Source organism: Schistocerca cancellata, chromosome 4 (assembly GCF_023864275.1).
Source record: "Schistocerca cancellata isolate TAMUIC-IGC-003103 chromosome 4, iqSchCanc2.1, whole genome shotgun sequence".
Taxonomy (NCBI): Eukaryota; Metazoa; Arthropoda; class Insecta; order Orthoptera; family Acrididae; genus Schistocerca; species Schistocerca cancellata.
The window spans coordinates 562,736,419-562,756,775 of record NC_064629.1 but is presented as its reverse complement, the minus strand read 5'-3'; the positions used below and the strand labels follow the sequence as shown (position 1 = coordinate 562,756,775).

The window sequence follows — 20,357 nt, the reverse complement described above, 5'->3', positions numbered from 1 at the left end:
TGAGATTTGATCCTCAATTTGGTCCTATGGAACTTGACGTGTAAATAAAATAAAATTCAAATATTTTTGCACTATTCTCCTATGAGATAATGAATCAGTTAGAAAATTTTTGGTGTAGATGTAGTCTTAAAATTGGTTAAAGAAGCTATATCAGAATTCTCTGCCCCCCTCCCCCCCCCCCCCCTCTCTCTCTCTCTCTCTCTCTCTCTCTCACTCACACACACACACACACACACACACACACACACACACACACACACAGAGAGAGAGAGAGAGAGAGAGAGAGAGAGAGAGAGAGAGATTCTGAATAAGCTTGTATTGCAGTTTTATTTTCATTAACCCTATAACTGTTGGGCAAAAACTAATTTCAAAAACTGTCGGGTTGCATCTGTAGGACCCAATAAATAACACACTTATAACAAACAAGTGACAAAAAGTATATTTACATCAAATGACGAATTTTTATTTTGTTCAGGTAGAACTAAATGCTATCGTGACATTATTTCAACTTTTTGAATTATACAATAATTGGAAAAAAATTAGATTTCTTTGTAGAAGTGAATGTAATTAAACTGGAAATACACGTAAATTTGATTGAAAGACGTATATAAATGAGAGTAAGTTGTAGAACTAAGAAACCAAAATGTTGAATTTACATTATATAAATAGAAATTGTGAATATAATGAATAGTTTGTGAAATATCATCCTCTAAAATCACCATTTTTCAAAACAGTCACCGCAAACATTTCAGCATGTGCCAAGCATAACACATTTTGCAAACTTGACAAAAGTATTTAGTTTTGCTGTCCTTGCAGTTGTAGCATCTTCCCCTTTTCCCTGGTTGTGGATCTTTCCTCTTGGCTGCAGGAGAGGTTAGAGGCAAGCCTACGGATTTCTCACCCATGATTTGGCCTGGTTGCACGCATTGTCAAATATGATGTGAGGGACTTTCCTAGTGTTCTGAGGTATTCTCTTTTAACTGAAACACTTTTGTTTGCTTTGAATACAATGAGAGAGGGGCCATCATCTTGTCCCTCTAGTAACAGTATATTCACCACACACAGCATCAATGACATCCATGCTGCCCCCCCCCCCCCCCCCCCCACACACACACACACACACACACACACACACACACACAACTTTTTTCGTAGTAGTACATAATAACACTTGGTTCTCTCTTTTTGCAGCTGTCACTGTCAACTTTATCATCTTGATGCACTGACAAAATAAGCAGTACTGATTTGTGTTGTTTTGGCAAATATGTTGTCTTCTTGAAATCCAAACATACTCGAGTAGCCTTTTTTAGATTTTTTGGGTGAAAACTCAATTGGAATTTCAGGCTTATTTTTTTAACTTACCAATAGCAATGTTCTTTTGTCGTACTACTTTTTTGATGAATGGATAAGAAGTAAACCAATTGTCTATTGTCAGATTTCTCCCAAACCCTTCTACTGGGTCTACAAGATGCAAATCACCATAATATTTCTTATTACTGACTTTGTATGGTCCTTGTGGTTGTGCAACTGCATAGACTTGCAAATGTTTCAAACAGTACATTTTAGAACAAGCCAGGATGAAAACCTTAATCCCACACTTGGCAGGTTTATTTGGTATATACATCCTGAACCTGCACCTGACTCTGTAGGGAACAAGCATTTTGCCCAAAGTAAAGTTTTTTGAGGGAGCAAAATCTGCATTGCAGTTGGATCTTATGGCAGCAGGATTATCTAGTGCTTTTCTTTCTTTCTTTGTATGAATGTTGTCAAACCTGATGCAATGAGTCAAAAATGTAAACCATTTCACTGACATACAAAGTTGAGAGGTTGCTATTCTGATCCCATATGTATTCCAAAAGTCTTCAGATTCATTTACCGCCATGCAATGTCCCATTAAGTACAGTAGGCCAAAATATGCCTTCAGTTCATCAAAACTTGTAGGCCTAGCTATATTTGGGTCACTTATATATTTGTCTCAAACTGAATCAAAATAGATATTGGTTGATTCAAGAAGTAAATGAATCAATGGATTGCTAAAAAATAACTGCCATGATTCCAACGGTGAATTTACATCAGTCGCAGCTTGAATACTTCCCGACAAATGCATGATTACTATGTTGTGACATGTTATTTGAATGCTTTGTGGGAAACAAGTTTTCGTCCATTTAGTTGCTCTACTCCTTCCTTCATAAAAGCACTTAGGGTGAGTACCTGAGTCAGTTACAGAAGTTGTACTTGAATCAATAACAGTAGGTGCATCAGTGCTGACAGAAGGCTCAACATTTTTTTTTTCCACTATTACTGTCATGATTACTGTTTATTTTGAAGTCTGTGTCCACGTCAGAATCATCTACTTCACTCTCATCATCATAAAGAATTCTGTAAACTTCACCATATGAAAGACTTTCTCTTGCCATTTTATATTGCAGACTACTGACAGTGAGAATTCGGTAGTAAGACATCACAATTGGTTTACAAAGTAACTCAATAATAGGCCTACACAAAAATAAAAATGAGATCGCACTACCAGAAATTAGTTATGTAAAAGGTCAGGCTGGGTCTGACAGACCCATGCGCTTTTTGGAAGACTGCCAAACAATGATTAAACAAAGCAAAGCCTCATTCACAACACAAACAATTTCCCTGAGATGTTTCAGGAAGCTAGCAGAGCACTCAAGTCAAATCACCAACTATAAAAATACAGATTCAGTGAAACAAAAACCAGTGGGTCTCACAGATCCTGCCAGCTGTCGCAGGGTTAAAATAGTCTTCTGACATCATTTAATAATGATAAATGTGTAATTCATTCGCATCAGGTAAACTTTAACTGTAATGGTAGGTTACATATTTCAATATTCCTTATGTCACATGCTGCCTGAGAGGTGCCACACGAGTCATCAACATCAGCAACTGCTGAGTTTTTGGATGCTTCTGCACAATGCGGCTCCAAAAGTACACAGCTTTGGATAGGATACAGATGAATAAAAATTGTACTATTTCCCATCTGTTCTTTACTACTCCATTCATTTACACCAAAATCTGTAGCCATTTAAATCGATGGGCACTGTGCCATATCCTCAGTGTAAAACAGACTGGAAACACATGCAACAATAAATAAGTTTCTGCTTGTCAAAGTGAAACCAGTAGTGGGCACCTTATAACATTGATGCTTGCTGCAGTGGGCAGGGAAGACCTGGGCAGTTGCTGTTTCAAGGGCAAACACTTGTGCACAAAATATTTCAAGATAAACGGCCAGCCAAGTGGAAATATTTTTGGACTCTCCTGTCAGGTAGTGAAATGAATTGTGTTTGTGCTTCTATTAGACACTTACTTTAGGGATAGTGACAAAATATTGTATAAACACACATTATGTCTGGCCTCCTTGACTGATGGACCTTGTGTTTATACTGCAACCCACTTAACACTAAACCACAAGCACATTCTGAAAAGGAAAGCTTGAGAGGGAGAGAAAACTTCCTCTACAGAACTGTCACGCTAGCTTTCACTGGTTTCTGGTCACAGAACTGTGAGAGATGTCAAGTTTATGTCAAGTTTCTGTCAAGTTCAGACATCAGCTTGGACTGCACAGACTACCCAGTGGCCACATATTTTTGCCAAAGCCTACAGTTTCATTTTTTTCCTTTTTAGTAACTATAAGTGGAATACACATGATCCATAATATTTTCACTACAACAGTTATTTTTTAGTACCAAATGGTAGCCAACACAAGAGATTACAGTAAGTAAAGAGTTATCCAACAGAAATGCAGCCCATCGGAGATATAACACCAAATAACAATTTAAACAGTGTCTGAAACAAAAGGGACATGGAGACAAATATAAATTATTAGCCTGTAGGAAATTACTGATAGAACAGTGGTTGAGACACTCAAGACAATTGCAACACAAGAAGCTGATTCCAGACATTGCAATGTACTTCATCCATCTCAGTCATACTGTACATGTCAGAATGTAATGGAACAAACATATTTATCAGGTCTGTATGTAAGTAATATGCATCAGCACTTGTACTCTGACTGTTCGTAACAGTCCCAATTGAACTATCACTGCTCACAAAAATTATATTTCTCACACAATATGACACATGACCCAAGATCTCAGATCCAGTGAACCTCTGGGTCAAGTTCAAGAAATGTATATCAATATTTTTAGAAGTTCACTGCTGTGTACTATTTCTTTATTGCAAAAGAAATTTCACAACTTTTTACTCCAACAAAGTATAAAAATCCCTTTTAATGAATTGCAAAAAGAGTTACAATATCATATATGAAACATTTATAACATTTAATTGTGTACACACACACACACACACACACACACACACACACACACACACACACAAAATTGTTGTTCATACAGCTGAAGTTTGGACAAATTAGAATAAAAATAGTTATGGAATTTTACAGGAACTGGAAATTTTAACAGTTTTGTACTAAAAATTACAATCCATACTGGTTAGTCACTTTCTCCATGTATATACAAGTTTGAGAACTAACTTTTGCTGTAAAAAAAGAGAACAAAACAACAGTAACAGTCATTTTGGACAAAGACTTTCCATGGCACTTTGCACAAATATATGTCATTTGAAACAAAACAGCATGTGAAGTTCACAGGTAAAAACTTTTTGATAGTGCTCAGAAACAGAAATAAGGGGCCATTATTGATAACTTCATTACTTTTTTTTGTCTTTTCACACATATTATATAAAAATAGCTGGTAACAAAATGTTTCGCACTATTTCTTCTAGTCAAAACTTGAGATCCTTTATCGCTTGAGGCAAATCTGGTAACTTAATGTCTTTGATTTGCTGTGGAATGTTCATGTTCTTCACAGCAGAAACTGCTCGCGCTGGTGCAGCAGCCAACCCAGCCTGAACATTGCGAGAAAATGTTTTAGTGACAAATAGCGATACAACATAAATTCAACCACCACAAAATTCTCTCTCTCTCTCTCTCTCTCTCTCTCTCTCTCTCTCACACACACACACACACACACACACACACACACACACTTCCTTTACACCTTAAAAATAACATGCAAATCTGATTCACATCTCAATATATCTCTCAATGCATGTTGAAAACACATTATTGAATGAAACTACTTATTCACAAAATGTCAATCACAACATTTCTGAATGTAAGACATATGCATGAGGAAAGACCACACTGTAGTACTGTCATCTACTGTATTATTTGGTTGTCTTACTATCTATTGTTAAGTGTCACTGAACTGGAAACATACAATATCAAACAATGTTCTGTTGTTCAAAAAGTCTTACACAAAGATGTTGTTGCTGATAATACATTGCTGATAATGACTGTACATCTACATCAATACTCTGCAAGCCACCTGGCACTATGTGGTGGAGGGTGTTTCTGGTAGCATTAACCAATCCCCCTTTCTGTGTTGCACTCATGAATGGTTCACGGGATGAACTATTAACAGCAAGCCCCTGTATGAGCTGCAATTTCTTGAATTTTTTCATCATGGTCATTTCGTAAAATGTATGTGGGAAGAAATAATATGTTGTGCTGCTCTTCTCGAAATGTACTATTGAAATTTCAATAGGAAATCTCTCTGTGATGCACAACATGTCACTGTACTGCTGCACATCATTTCTATTCACTGTACTTAAGCCTGAAACATTCCCTTTACCTGAAATGTAGATGAAGGAGGACACATTAAGAAGAAGAGAAAACGAGAGAAGTGTTTAAAGACTACAAAATGAGGATTTCAAAAATGCACGATCAACAGGAATCTTACTGGGAATATTTTATATCGAAGGAGACTATTTTCCAGGTAACCAAGAGAACTAAAATTTCAATTTTTAACTATTTCATGAACTTAGTTGAAGCACTTACTGAAGCAGCTATCAAACTAAAAGTTACAAAGATATTTCAATATCCAACAATGAAACTGTATAACTGTGGTTAACTATTAGAGACATTTTGTACCACAGAATCATTTACGCTGTTTGCACTGTGAACAGACCTCTTATTTCCCTAATGAAAGGAGGGATATTTATTCCCATAGCCAGCAACTTCCACAAAAAATGAAATATATACTTTTATTTTATTTATCTCTGCTTCTGTGGGACCACATAAGCCAAAGGTAAATGGTCATGGAACAAGTCACAACATAATTCAAATAATACTGACATGAATTTGAAAGTTTAATTGACAATAGTGAAACAAACAAACAACGTATTACAGCTAATGCCTTTAAATTAGAGCGAGGAAATCCTTTGCACAACAAAAGGATGTTCCTCAAGGAAGACTTTCAAATTATATTTGAATATATGGTGCTTATCTTTCGATTTTTTTTCATTTCTGCAGAAAGTCTGTTGGAAACAGAGCCTGCAGCATAGTGTAACTTTCCTCCAAAGTGGTTAAGGAGGTGTTCTTCAAGAGCATATTAGATTTCTGTTGTATGTTAACCAAATGACCACCACAGTTCCTTTTGAATGTATTTATATTAATAATTACAAATCCCATAATAATAAAAGAACTAGAATTTTGAGGCATTCTAACAATGATGAATGTGGTTTTCAGTATCTGAGAACAGGCACTCTGATCACCCTCTTGTGGGCTACAAATATTCTTTGTGGCAGCACACAGTTCTTCCAAAATATGATATCATGGGAGACAATACTGGAAGAAGTCACATAAAGGAGGCTACATTTTCGAGTGCCAATGGCAATTATTCTAATAGTGGTGACAGAAGCTTCAGCATTAGCAACAGTTTCTGAATGTAATATATCCAAGAAAACTTTATACCCTCTGTAGTCCAGAGAATTTAAAATTTTTAACTTAACTATTGATTTTATCACTCTGTGGAATAAGCACTTTACATTTACAAGTGTTCCTCAGCAGAAACTATATGAGCTATGTTTTGTTACAGGTAAGTGACAATCAGTTTTCAGTACTCCACAAGTTGATTATGTTCCCTACCCGAATTTGCTAATCTTTCTGTGTCTTTCACAATTACATCTTGTGAAGCACAAAACAGACTTTGTGATGTTTAGTGGTGGGTTATTTATTAACAAAAGCATTGGGCCATGACAAGAAGACTATGGTGTCTCCAATTTACACTCCCCCTTAGATTCAAATCTGCTCATTTTGATTAAGTTACAGAAGGACTCTTTGCTTCCTATTTGTTAAATATAAAATTAACCATGAGGGGATTTCAAAAAGCAAGTTGTTACGCACTATAATGGCAGACCAATTAACATTTATTGAATGTTGTGCTACACCTAAATGTGACACAGATATACGACACCAATTTTCAAGTCACCAAAACAACAGCCAGAAAGATGTACCAATTGTTCTGTTCCTCAATCACAGAAATCTGCTACTTGCTACCAGGGCCTTTAGAGGACCACTGCATGTACATCCTCATCACTGGGAAATATGCTATTGCAGCGTATCAGTTCCTCAATCATACACACATCATCATCTGTGGCTGATGTCGATGGTTTTCCTTCCTGATTGGCATCACCCACATCTGTGTAGCCTTGGTCAAACATTTGGCACCATTTCACTACAGCTGAATGTGACACTACATTTTACCCATACACTGCCAGAACTTTATAGTGAATCTGTGTGCAATTTAGATGTTTTGAATTGTATTTACCATGTACTTCAACTTATGGAGTACTTTTCCAGATGCCACACCATTTTACTTCTATATTGTGATGCACTGTTAAGCATGTTGCAGTAGAAATGTGTCTTCAGGAATCCCAGAACGTGCACTCTCTTCTGATAATATGTTCCTCTTGTTGCACAATTATCTTAGCATAGGATGACATGCGTAATTTATTTTTTAAGTCCCCTTGTATTTGCTCCTACGATGATTCACATAACCAAATAATTTTGTTAAATTAAGATATTCATACTCAGAAAATTACAATAAAATATATGGCAGTGGGCACTTTTTATTGTACAGTATCTTTTTGTTTCTTCCTGTTCAATTCAGGAACGGAGTGAGGGAAATATGATTGTGCATCTCTATGCAAGGTGTTACCTGATATTATTTTCATGATCTCCAAGCGGTTATTCACATGGGGCTGGTGCATATTCCAACTCCACCCTAAAAGACACTTCTTTTTATTTTCTAAGTAGGTTTCCACATGATTTAGTGTCTTTTTTGAGTGGCTGCCATTTAAGATTTTCAATATTTCTGTTACACCCTCTTGCCCATCAAACTAGCCTGTGATAATTAGCACCACCTTTCTTCACACATGTTCAATATCTTCTGTTGGTCCAACATGATATGAATCCCACATACATGAACAGCATTGTAATATCATATGAATATGAGTTTATATGCAATTTCTTTTGCAGAAAAGCTTCATGAATTTAAGCAACTCATCTGCTTTACCTCCAACTGAGCAGACCTGATAAAGTATTAGGATATAACCTACGCATAAAAGCAATAGTTTATATCAAGAACATCCTCAATAACAAATGATAACTTTCAAAGCCAAAATCTAAATCATTAAATAAATTGACTGAAGAATCCTCTTCACTTTGTTTTAGACTTTAAATGTGATACTCTTCTTTCAAGTAGAGGTGGGGGAAAATCCAGTCACATGAGAAGAAGAGTTTAGTGAACCTCCTTTTAACATCAATGTGCCAGAACACTGGCATTCAAGATAAGTGTTATAAGGCTATATCATTTGACATGTTTTAGTCAAATTGGGAAATTTGTAGGGAAACATTTCATTAAGGTACTGCTCTTATAACAGAGAAATGCGTACTTTATAGAAATTTGATGTCCTGAATGGGCTTGCAAGGGATTATCATTACAGTTAACCTTATGACCACTTTCACTAAAAGGGTCATGGGATCTGCCTAGTAGCTTGTCTGGGTAACCTGAGTAACAAGATACTTCCTGTTTTGGCAAATTCTATTGTACTATCACTATGATGGACAAGTGTGCCACATACAATAATAGCCTCTGTTTCAAACACAAAAAAAAACAATACATTACTACAAGTAAGTTAGCACAAACAACAAGAATGGAAGGAATGTGGGTACTAATATTCTGAAGAAAACTCAAGTAATTAAAATAGCGAACTGGAAATTTGTCAAGTTTTCATTGAGATGCCTGACTTTTCTACAATAATTAAAATCTACCTTTTTTAAAGTAAATATCATAGGTTCACACACACAAAGTTGATCAATATTCTGGAAAAAAAAGATTGGTGTACACTACTTTGCAGGGATGTGCGACAGTCTACAGCAGGTCTTTCAACTCAATAAAATTATTTCAATATGGTCGAGCACATCACAAATACTGCTAATATTCCCTCACACGAATATGTAGATATTGAAATGATATTATGTAGAGAAGCAACAAAATCAGTCATTCCATTCATATGTTTGTAAAAAAATGTGCTGTAGTACCATGCATATGGGAAGTTCTGAAGAAACCTGACAGTATTAGTTTGTTAATACAAAGTATGACTTTACTGGGTGACAAATTTGTAAAACTTTACACTTGTGAAAGGAAGTACCCAGAAATTCAAGAAATAAATGACAAAACTTTAGAAGCAAGTGTAATATTGAAGCAATAGCATTCCAGTGAGTGTTACCTAAATGCTGAAGAAACATAAGGAAAGCACTGTTAAGTGGCTACTCAAAAAAAGGTTTCCAAGAATATAAAGAGAGATGTTTCTCATTCTTAACAGAGTTAAAATGGCCTGCTAAAGTGCTTACTGAATGAGTTTTTACACATCCATTTCACAGGTTCACAAATACAGTACCCACTTCTAGCAAAGAAAGCAAAATGAAATATTTATGTACACAATGAAATAAATGAAAGAAGGTAAACAGAAAGGAGCAATGAAGAGACTATCAAATTTTACTGGCTGTTTGTAGGTAATCCATACAGTTTACTCTCAAAGGAATGTTATTACTTCATTTTGATGATAAGTTTCAATTAAAAATTACTATTGAAAGATTTTCTGCCTTTACCTCATTTACAGAAACTCTGAAATGTAGTGGCTGAAACATATTTTGGAGCTTAGACCATTCACTCATCCTGGCTTGATGATTCACTTCAGCAACATGAACTGGGAGTATATAAACAAGGAAACCACTCACGGAGGCAAGGTATTTTACAAACTTGGAAAGCATAATTTACACTGAATTGTGTGTGAAATAGCACATGGGAAACAGAAAATGCTTCAGATAAAAAGATAGTCCTTAGGAATCCAAATTTACAAGATTGTGTGTGTGTGTGTGTGTGTGTGTGTGTGTGTGTGTGTGTGTGTGTGTGTGTGTGTGGGCGCGTGCGCGCACCAAAAATGGCTACTGCCATTTCTCTGTTTTTCTGAATGGTAACCTTGAACTGTGAGTCACGTGAAGAAAAGAAGCATCAAACTTTGCATGAATAACATCCAGAAGCACAGTTGTGTTGCTGTACAGAAAAAGTTACAAAAATGACATGGACACAATGTCAGTGTAAGTGATAAATTGCTCACTACTAAGCTCCTCAAGGTGTAAAAACAAAGCCAACAGCTGCTATTTCATCACTATGGTGCACTGCAGATGGCCTGAATTAAAGTATATGTGCTCGGCATAATTTGTTCAAGGCAAATGCTAGATTAACAGCGAGAGTAATACATAGTTCCAAAACAGTCCTACTTGACAATTTTAAGAAAATAGTCTCACCTGCCACTATCTCAAACTAGGCAATTCTCTACAGCATCCAAACATGTCAATGTTGTTTTGTTATATAGCCACCTGGGATAGGCCATATTACCTCATTAATAGTGGAGTATGAATCATTAAATTACTATGAACGAGCGTATAAAATGGTTCGTTGCTTTCTCGTCATTCCATTTCCATTCTTTTAAGGATGGGAAACAATGTCTGGATCTAGAGAGACACAAGGGACAAATCAGTAGAGCCACATTATGAGCTACACCTTCTGAGGCCTGCTTGACCATGTAACTAATTTCAATGAACTATTATGTTGACAGAAGTGATCATTAGTGTTGAAAGACTTTCATATGTTTGAAGACAGAATCTACAATAGCCTCATTGAACTAACTACATCAGTTGGGATAATTTAAGGGCACTGTTTATCCATAACTGGGATAATCAATATTAAATTTACAGTTTTCCGAAAGACACAAAAGCCTCGAATTTCAAGATATTGTCATCTCATTTAGCAATGAAAACAACCACTAAAGATTTTTTGTACATTTTATTTTATTTTTATTGTGATTATGCTAGTAATTTACACGTGACTGAATTTGTACTATAAACCAGACTCTGCACCAGAGATCCCGGAATGAAATTACAGATTTCAAAATGTGTGTCATTAAAGCATTTGTAATGACTTTTTAAGCTTCTAATACCATAATAAATTTTTGAAAGAATACTTCATATAGCAGGATTTTTCAGGGTTCTGCTAAATAGTGCACCTACCTACAATAAACATAAAATTACATTACTTATTAAGAAGAACATGGTTTTCATATATAATCTCACTAGGGAAGTTGAAAGATAAATCAATAAACAGCAGTAGATAAAAATCACTGTGAATAACACAAAATTTAGAATGTGATTTTTAATTGACAAAAACTTGTATCAAAGTTGTCAATGCGTGTAAAGCCTTCTGAAACAAGATGGCCATCCTTAACTGGACAAATATCTGCCCTGTGCTTTCTAATCAAAGGAATCCTCATAACTTATGCTTTTTTTTGACAGCTAACTTTTCTACCTGCATTAATATCTCACATATCCTTCCCACTACTGATGAGAAAATATACAAAGCTTGAAATTCAGAATAATATGCTTTATGTTGGTGTCAGATGATCCATCAAAATCAATGCTCCTATGTTGTTTTCAAACTTTGGACTATGCATGGCATCAAAGGCTATTCACTTAAACTACATTTACATATGTACTTACTGGAATCAATATCTACAGAATGTAAAAACAAAATACATTTTAGTCTTAGTCTCCAGCTCTGTGTTTGATCACTATCCTCCTGAACTTACATTTTTAGTACTTAGGTAACGCGTGTGTACTTACACAATTCAGGCAATTCACTCTAAATGGTTCATGAAAGCCAAGAAACGTATTTTAAACATATTAACATAAAGGGAATAAGTAATTTTTGACACTGGTCATCTCCAGTGTGAGCTAATGCATTTGTGACACATGCTCAAGGAAAACAGTTATATCGAGAATTATATTGTTGAGGCTTTCAGATGCAATAAATGACGGTCACATCATGGTTCAGGGGAAGAGATAAAGCCACTAGCATTCTCTATATTATCGTGCAACACCTAACAAAATATGACAACCACACCAGAAATATGTCGTAAGTCTGATGCTCCCAACAATTTTGAAGATTCAGGAAATGTTACATTCAGTTAATAACAACATAGGTATTAAAGTGCCAGCTGTGTACTGTACTACTTGTGCATGTGGCAGTATCTATGAGGGACAAACAATTAACGGTGTGAATACATTCACCTACAAAACAAAGGGATCTAGGCAAATCACTGATGTTGAAACAATACCTAAAAAAAGGCAGAAACTATAATTCAGAAAAATGAGAAGCTTGTCCCATGCAACAATGTCTTGGGGTTCAGTTATAAATAACAGCTGAAATTCAATTACAGTGCAACAATTTAGATCAACATTATTTACTAGTAAGGCATGGACCAGCTCGGAACACCAGGAAAAAAACAACTATGCTCGAGCATTATAGGGTGAGGGTAATAATTTCAGAGATGGTGCCACATCCTCTCACTTTATCACCTCACATTGTCACAGTGAGTCACATTTACAGTGCACTGCTTGATGCTGCTGCTCCTCTTGTGTATATAATTTTGTCCCACCTCTGGAATGTTATGGACTATTTCACAGACCATTTACAGAGGACAATATGCTACTCCCAACAGTTAGTACTTTACATTCTGCAGAGGGGTGCGACAACTATTGAAATCTCGAGAATTTTATTCAAACGAATGTGGGTTGCAATCCAAGAGGATTTCACAACACACACTGTGAACAGAATGCTTAAGGTTTAGGTCCCCTCTTATTTGTTCCTATAATTTTAATACTGCTGGTATTATTTTTTAGTATACCATTATTTCAACTATAAATTTATACTTAGTTTCAAGTATTGGTACGCAAACATTGCTGTAGGGCTGCTACGAAATACAGCAGTTAAGATGCTGGACTCGTACACAATAAGCAGCACTGAAATTCCTGTTTTACAATACTCATTTAGATTATCCACAGTTTCTCTAACTCACTGCTGGGGATTGGTGGGATACTTCTTCCATACAGACAAACAGATTACTTACCTCAGCCTTCTACAATGGAGCAAGTATTCTACTTATTATGATCTAACAGTCAAGCATATTTAACTTCAGCCTTTATTAACACAATGCAGACACCTGTATCTGTATTTTGATAAAATTTGCCACTTATCCTTGGTGAGGTATCTCACTACGACTACTTCATTTCTTGCATTCATTCTTACAACCACTTATTATTCTTGATACAATTAGGCAATAATGTGTGTATAATTAGATATCATTCTGAAAATTCTACATTTAATCAGTGGTTGCATTTTTTATCGAGTGTATAGTGTATCGCCCTAATTGACAAATTGGATATTTTTGTCCACATTTTAAATTATAGTTGAGAGGTTCACTATCTAAGAACAGTTTACTACAAGACAAGTGTAAAAAAGTAACAGAAAAACAATCGAGCATTGAATTTCCACAAACAAAAAAGTGATATACAAAGCTATACATATAGGATCCTTATCATTCTGAGCACAAGCTAAGAAACCAGTGCAAGTAGGACTGGTGTTTTGAATGTTCCGTACAAACTTTATTATTATTATTATTATTATTATTATTATTATTATTATTATTACTGTTGTTGTTGTTTCAAGTGGCTCAACGGCCCGTTGCAAGTCTTCCTATTGCACATCACCTTAGTAACTTACATGTCCCTAACCTATTGCAGTTATCCAACCGGGGAATGGGGGCCTCCAGTTTCACATGGAATCTGAACAACAAGTTGTTTCTGGCGACTCCTCACTTCATTGGGAAGAGAAGGCTAAGTTAAAACAACAACTGAAAAATCCATGGTACAACCAAGATTCAATCATGCACTCTCTCAGTTTGCTGGAATGTGCTTTACCACCCACCACCCCCTTCTTTTTTTTATGGTATTTTCTCTTTGGTGCGATCAGCTCTGAGCAGACATCACATGACGTCTCTCAAAGTGTAATGAAGAAAACATAACTCAGCTTTTACAGTTCTGCACCTCAGTTGGTAAAAACAGAACCGCAATATGATCACTCTGTTGTCTAGCTGTCTGTCTGTCAAGACCCCTTTTTCTCAGGACAGGTAGAGGTATCAACAAGCTGACTTTTGGGTCAGAGACTAAGGTCTATGGTTCCTAAATTGTTTCCACCACCAAGGAACATTACAACTTCATATTTGACATAAATCTGAACTTGGTATCTCTAATCATTCCTGACAAAAAGTTATTCTTAACAGTCAGATGTACAGACAAAGTGATTCAACAAGGCTTCCATTTTTACAGACTGATGTACAGAACCCTAAGAAAGGATCCTAACATCAAAACTGTTGCTAAACCTGTGATACAGGCCTTTTCAAGTATAAAAAAGTATCACGAGTAACTACTAACATCACTAAAATTGAAGCAGAAATTTAAAATACTGAGGGAAAGTTCTTTCATTGTTAGAAAATCAACTGCAAATGTACATATCAAAAAGGTTTTCATTACTTATATTGTATTCTTAAAATTACTTATCCTTATATCTGAAATCTATCAACACATTGTTCCGATAATTTTACTGATTCAAGAAGACTTCTAAGCAGTTAAGCTTTGTATCTACACAATAGGATTTTATTCACAAAGGCGACATCAGAAATTGGATTTTACCTTTTCACCTGCTTTAGAAAGTAAGCATTAAAAACTGACTGATTTGACAAATTACTGCAGGGAAGATGAAAGACTGAGTTGCAGCTTGCATCTTGTCCTGAATTTGATTAGAGTTTTTTAGTACCCAGAAGAATACAAAGATATATACAGAATTAATAAAAATATAACCTATTGAAGGAAAAAAGCACGAGAAGATTATATACACTAAGTGATCAAAAGTATCTGGACACCTGGCTGAAAATGACTTAAAAGTTCACGGCACCCGCCATCGGTAAATATGGTGTTGGCCCACCCTTAGTCTTGATAGCTTTCACTCTCACAGGCATACATTCAATCAAGTGCTGGAAGGTTTCTTGGGGAATGGCAGCCCGTCTTCATGGGGTGCTGCACTGAGGAGAGGTATGAAGTCGGTGATACAAAACATCCCTAAGGTGTTCTATAGGATTCAGGTCAGGTCTCTGTCCAGACCAACCCATTACAGGGATGTTACTGTTGTGTAACCACTCGGCCACAGGCCGTGCATTATGAACAGCTGCTCGATTGTGTTGAAAGATGCAGCTGCCATCCCCGAATTGCTCTTCAACAGTGGGAAGTAAGAAGGTGTTTAAAATATCAATGTAGGCCTGTGCTGTGATAGTGACATGCAAAACAAAAAGGGGTGCAAGCCCCCTCCATGAAAAACACAACCGCAGGGCATTCGCCATACCCACACCCTGCCATTGGATCGCCACACTGTGTACCGTGATTTGTCGCTGCACACAATGTTTTTCCAGTGTTCAGTCGTCCAATGTTTATGCTCCTTACACCAAGCGAGCCGTCGTTTGGCATTTACTGGAACAATGTGTGTCTTATGAGCAGCAGCTTGACCATGAAATCCAAGTTTTCTCACCTCCCGCCTAACTGTCATACTACCTGTAGTGGATCCTGATGCAGTTTGGAATTCCTGTATGATGGTCTGGATAGATGTCTGCCTATTACACATTATGACCCTCTTCAACTGTCGGCGGTCTCTGTCAGTCAACAGATGATGTTGGCCTGTGCGCTTTTGTGCTGTACGTGTACCTTCAAGTTTCCACTTCACTGTCACATTGGAAACAGTAGACCTGGGAATGTTTAGGAGTGTGGAAATCTTGTGTACAGACGTATGAGACAAGTGACACCCAATCACCTGACCACATTTGAAGTCCGTGAGTACTGCAGAGTGCCCCATTCTGCTCTCTCACAATGACTAATGACTATTGAGGTTGCTGACATGGAGTAGCTGGCAGTAGGTGGCAGTACAATTCACCTAATATAAGACACTTACGTTTTTGGGGGTGTCCAGGTACTTTTGATCACATAGTGCATAGCAACAAGAAACTGAGTGCCAGATCAGGACTTTAGCCCAGACACCTGGCTAAAAATTGTGGACTGTCATATAATCAACATAGCATACACTGAAAAACTGAAGATGAGAATTCAATGCACCCAAATTTCCAGAAGTGCTAATTCCACAAAACTTCTACAAAATATAAAGTGAATGGGGGGGGACTGATGCAGGTTGAAGCTTTGAGTGTATTTGAAGAACACACTACCTGAGCAGATGGTTGAAACATATAAAGCAATTTGTACAGGAATAGCAGAACTGGTTTTCTGCCATCAATTACCCCAATACACTATGTGAATCCCACATCACAATATGCAAACACCAATCCTGACATCGCACTTACACTGGTGGTGACTCTGACTTACCTCATGCCATTCAGTTGCATTTCAGTTATCGAAATCTGTCAGATAACACGTTATAGCTGGTCTCTGTAGGACTGATCCTGTACATAACAATATTGCACAACAAAGAATCACTTCTAACTTGATGGTTGCCTAGATTCATGGTCTAAAGACACAGGAGCTGACTTTTCTAAGTGAGTTCAGGGTCCCCTAACAGTAATTACACACAGATACATTCCAACACTAACTGATGTTGAAATCTCTAAGCTGGCTTGAAATTGGAACTGATTTTTCTGTGGTTGCCCATGAATATAGTACTCCACTTCATATATTGGTAACATTAATGCACTAAACTACACTACATAATTATTCACATTGTGCAACACTATTTGAAGAAAGACAACATTACCCACATTATCATTTGTCAGAGTGTATGTAATCAAATCCCAACTGGAGAATGATAAAGGAATTCTGCTGTAGACTTTCGTAAAAGGCATTTAGTACATAGGAATACTTTTGTTGGTACTACATTACTTTTTGTGTATCAGTTACACTCATTGAATAAACTTAATACCTCTCAAATCAGACTGGTTTACTAGGACACAACAGAATTCTGCAAATCTTATAAAATCCCAAAAATGAAGCCATACTGTAGTAATATGCACATTTATCACAATAAACCAACACTGACAGACAGAAGGCATATTTTTCATTGTGACCTTATGTCCTAATGTATTGTTTTGCTACAAAAAGCAGTACAGATTATACAGACTTTGTGGGTCTGTTATTATGCAAAATGCTTTGTTTTCCCCCAGTAGTTTAAACATGGTTTTTGCCATCTGAGAGTGTTTATTTCTGAAACTAGGGACACATATCTTTCCATATTTCCTCTGCTTTTAGAATTAAAAACCCATCGCTCAAGAAGTTGGTAAAAGTTGTGAAGTGTTCTACATTAAGTTGTTTTCTGCAGAATTTGTTTTGCTCTTGCTGTGCAGGTGTGAAATTATTACTGTCTATGCAAGGACGGACACATACATACGTATTACGTATCAGGTGTGATTAACATAGTATGAAAATGTTTCTCAGATACCTTCATAATTAATTAACGTTTTGTTTAGTTCATATTGCACACCAACTTTGTCCAAAACAGTTGGATAAATTATCATAACATCTTGGTGCCCTTGCAGGACGTATTTTATACCCAACAAAACTGTGTGTTTACAATGAACAGTACCCTGAGGGAGAACTTTCTAATATGATTAATTGCATCGAATACATTTTAGTGTGTGCCTGGTTTACTTCCTATTTGAAAAATGAAGTGCAGAAAAGTTGTTCAAACAATTCACGGGAGATACTATCTTCTTCTGTATGGGGAGAAATAACATTTCGTGCTACATATGATTCAATCATTGGTCATTGCTGTTCTTGGACTATGTTAATGATCTACCAGTTTATTTTATTAGGAGGCAAAATTGATCTTTTTCAGACAATACAGTTATTACTGTAAAGTCAAGTCAAGTCAAGTCAAGTCAAGTAGCATTGTGACAGGAAATAGTAATAATGTTTACGTGAAACTTATTCACCAATTCAGTACAAATGGACTTTCTTAAATTTTGAAAAATCACAGCTTGCCCAATTTTGAATTGTCGAAAACACAGCCTACTTCCAATTAATTGACAGTATAAAAAAAGAAATAATGAACACTGCAGAAAGTTCTAAGTTTTTGGGTGTGCATACAGACAAAAAATAAATTGGAAAAACCACACACAAGCTAAAAAAATTAGGTCCAGATACATTTTCACTAACATCAACTGTCAACATAAGGAACATTGAAATCACTAAGCTAACATGCTTTGGATATTTTCATTCACTCATGTCATTTGGTATAACATTTTGGGTAACTCATTTATGATCTATGGGATATGTATAACTCAAACCAACCAACCAACCAACCAACCAGTCATTTTGACAATTCACACACTGCTATCAATGATGAGAATGATGTAAGGTACATGACAGGAGGCCAGTTTCTTAGACAAAACACCACAGCCAATAAAGAAACGGTACCCACTCAGCAATTTTTGAAGAAAATACCTGCTTTATTGTCAAAGCTTTTTTTAGTAAAGCAACAGCATCAGTGATGCCTTCAGAATGTAAATGCAAGTTAATTTTTAACAAAGGTGAATGGTGAAATCTGTCTAAGGCTTAGCTAATGAATTATCCTTTCATTACATTGAAATAATGTACTGAAACCACAGAAAATAGAAAGTTTTGAATCTGATTCTTCTGAATTATGGATCTTGTGTTTTAACACGGCATTTATTTTATCAGTTTACAAACACGCCTCTGAAAAAAGGTAACTTTATGAAAGTGTTACATGTGGTTAACTAACACTGACCTAGTAAATGGTTTCATGAGCCACGACAGTGCATAGTTCTTAACAAGTTCAAACACAATTGCATTCATACTGGGGACACAAAAACTTGCTGCACACTTATTCTTACATATAATGACATAACATTACTCTCAAATCACACATAGCAAATCCAGACAATACAAGTTGACTGTTTTTACGTTTAAAATATTATAACATTCAATGAGTTAAATCTTTGAGGTCAGCCTGTTATTCCACATCAATATCACTACAAAATATAGGTATTACCTCTTGACACAGTTTTCCATATGGCATAAAATAAGTTAAAACACCATTTCATCTCATACATTAAGCAGAGAGCACTGAACAGATCACAACAATCAGAGTAGTTGGCTGGAGTTTTTGAAAGTACTGACTCTTCCTCTGAAGCACTGCGAACAGAACACAGAGTTATGTGTGCTAACACAGCCACAAAACGGCTCATCAGAACAAATATTGAGAGTGGGGATCGTGTGTGATTAAGGATCTATGCGCCATTTGGGTGAAATTTATTGGGTACCTGCAGGTCCAGGATGAAAGTTGGGTGCCAGAGGGGAAACAAGTTAACCACAGGAGAAATTAAGGACCAAATTAAGGGAGAAACAAATATCTGTGAGCATGGCCGTTACCTGGAGAATATGTCGGGGATTTGAGATTGTGATCAAGAATAAGACGAAATGGGAAAGAATGATTTATCCTACACATATTTTGCATACTGGATCTTCCATGAATGCAATACTAATTGTTATGTACACTTCAACCGTTAGTTTTCTGACCGGGATTCTGCATTCTGGTTCAAAGTTCTAAATTGTGCTCCTATGAAACATAAAGCAAGAAATGGAGACTACTTTTAAAGCAAGATAAAATTAAACACATCATAGTTAACAATTCCTCTAATTTATTACCTGATTATCTACATGCAATTATTCAACAGCCCTCTTAGCTGCACTATAATCAGCAGATTCCACTGTAAATAGGCCTCTTATTATCAATTTGGTGTGCAGAAGATAAATAGTTGCAATTAAATACAAATGACTGCAGCATTTGTGTTACATATACTGTGTTAAATTTAGCTTGCGTAACCACATATAAAGTGTAGAAGTTTAGAAATACTTAATTATTAATGCAGTTTAACAGTAGTTAACACAATTTATTGCAGCTGATTCTCTTAGTGCATAACTTGACTCATTTCACATTCCTGAAAGGAAGGTATCTACGGAACACCATTAATGAATGAGAGAGAATATGCTCAATAATTGT

At 36.2% G+C, this 20,357-nt stretch overlaps 1 protein-coding gene across 2 annotated transcripts in view; it reads right to left on the bottom strand.

Moving 5' to 3' along the window:
- Positions 1 to 1,136: 1,136 nt before the first annotated feature.
- Positions 1,137 to 20,357, bottom strand: part of LOC126184250 (AP-3 complex subunit sigma-1) — a 117,640-nt gene continuing 98,419 nt past the window's right edge. Inside the window, exons 5-6 of one of the 2 annotated variants that reach the window (XR_007536829.1) lie at positions 19,347 to 19,489; positions 4,756 to 4,890 (exon numbers count right to left, since the gene is read on the bottom strand). Coding sequence is in view for 1 of the 2 variants with exons in the window: in XM_049926618.1 (XP_049782575.1) it covers positions 4,768 to 4,890 (123 nt within the window). In the remaining variant the exon portion in view is untranslated. Of the gene's footprint in view, positions 4,891 to 19,346; positions 19,490 to 20,357 lie in introns of both variants that reach the window. The other variant, XM_049926618.1, reaches the window with a different exon arrangement.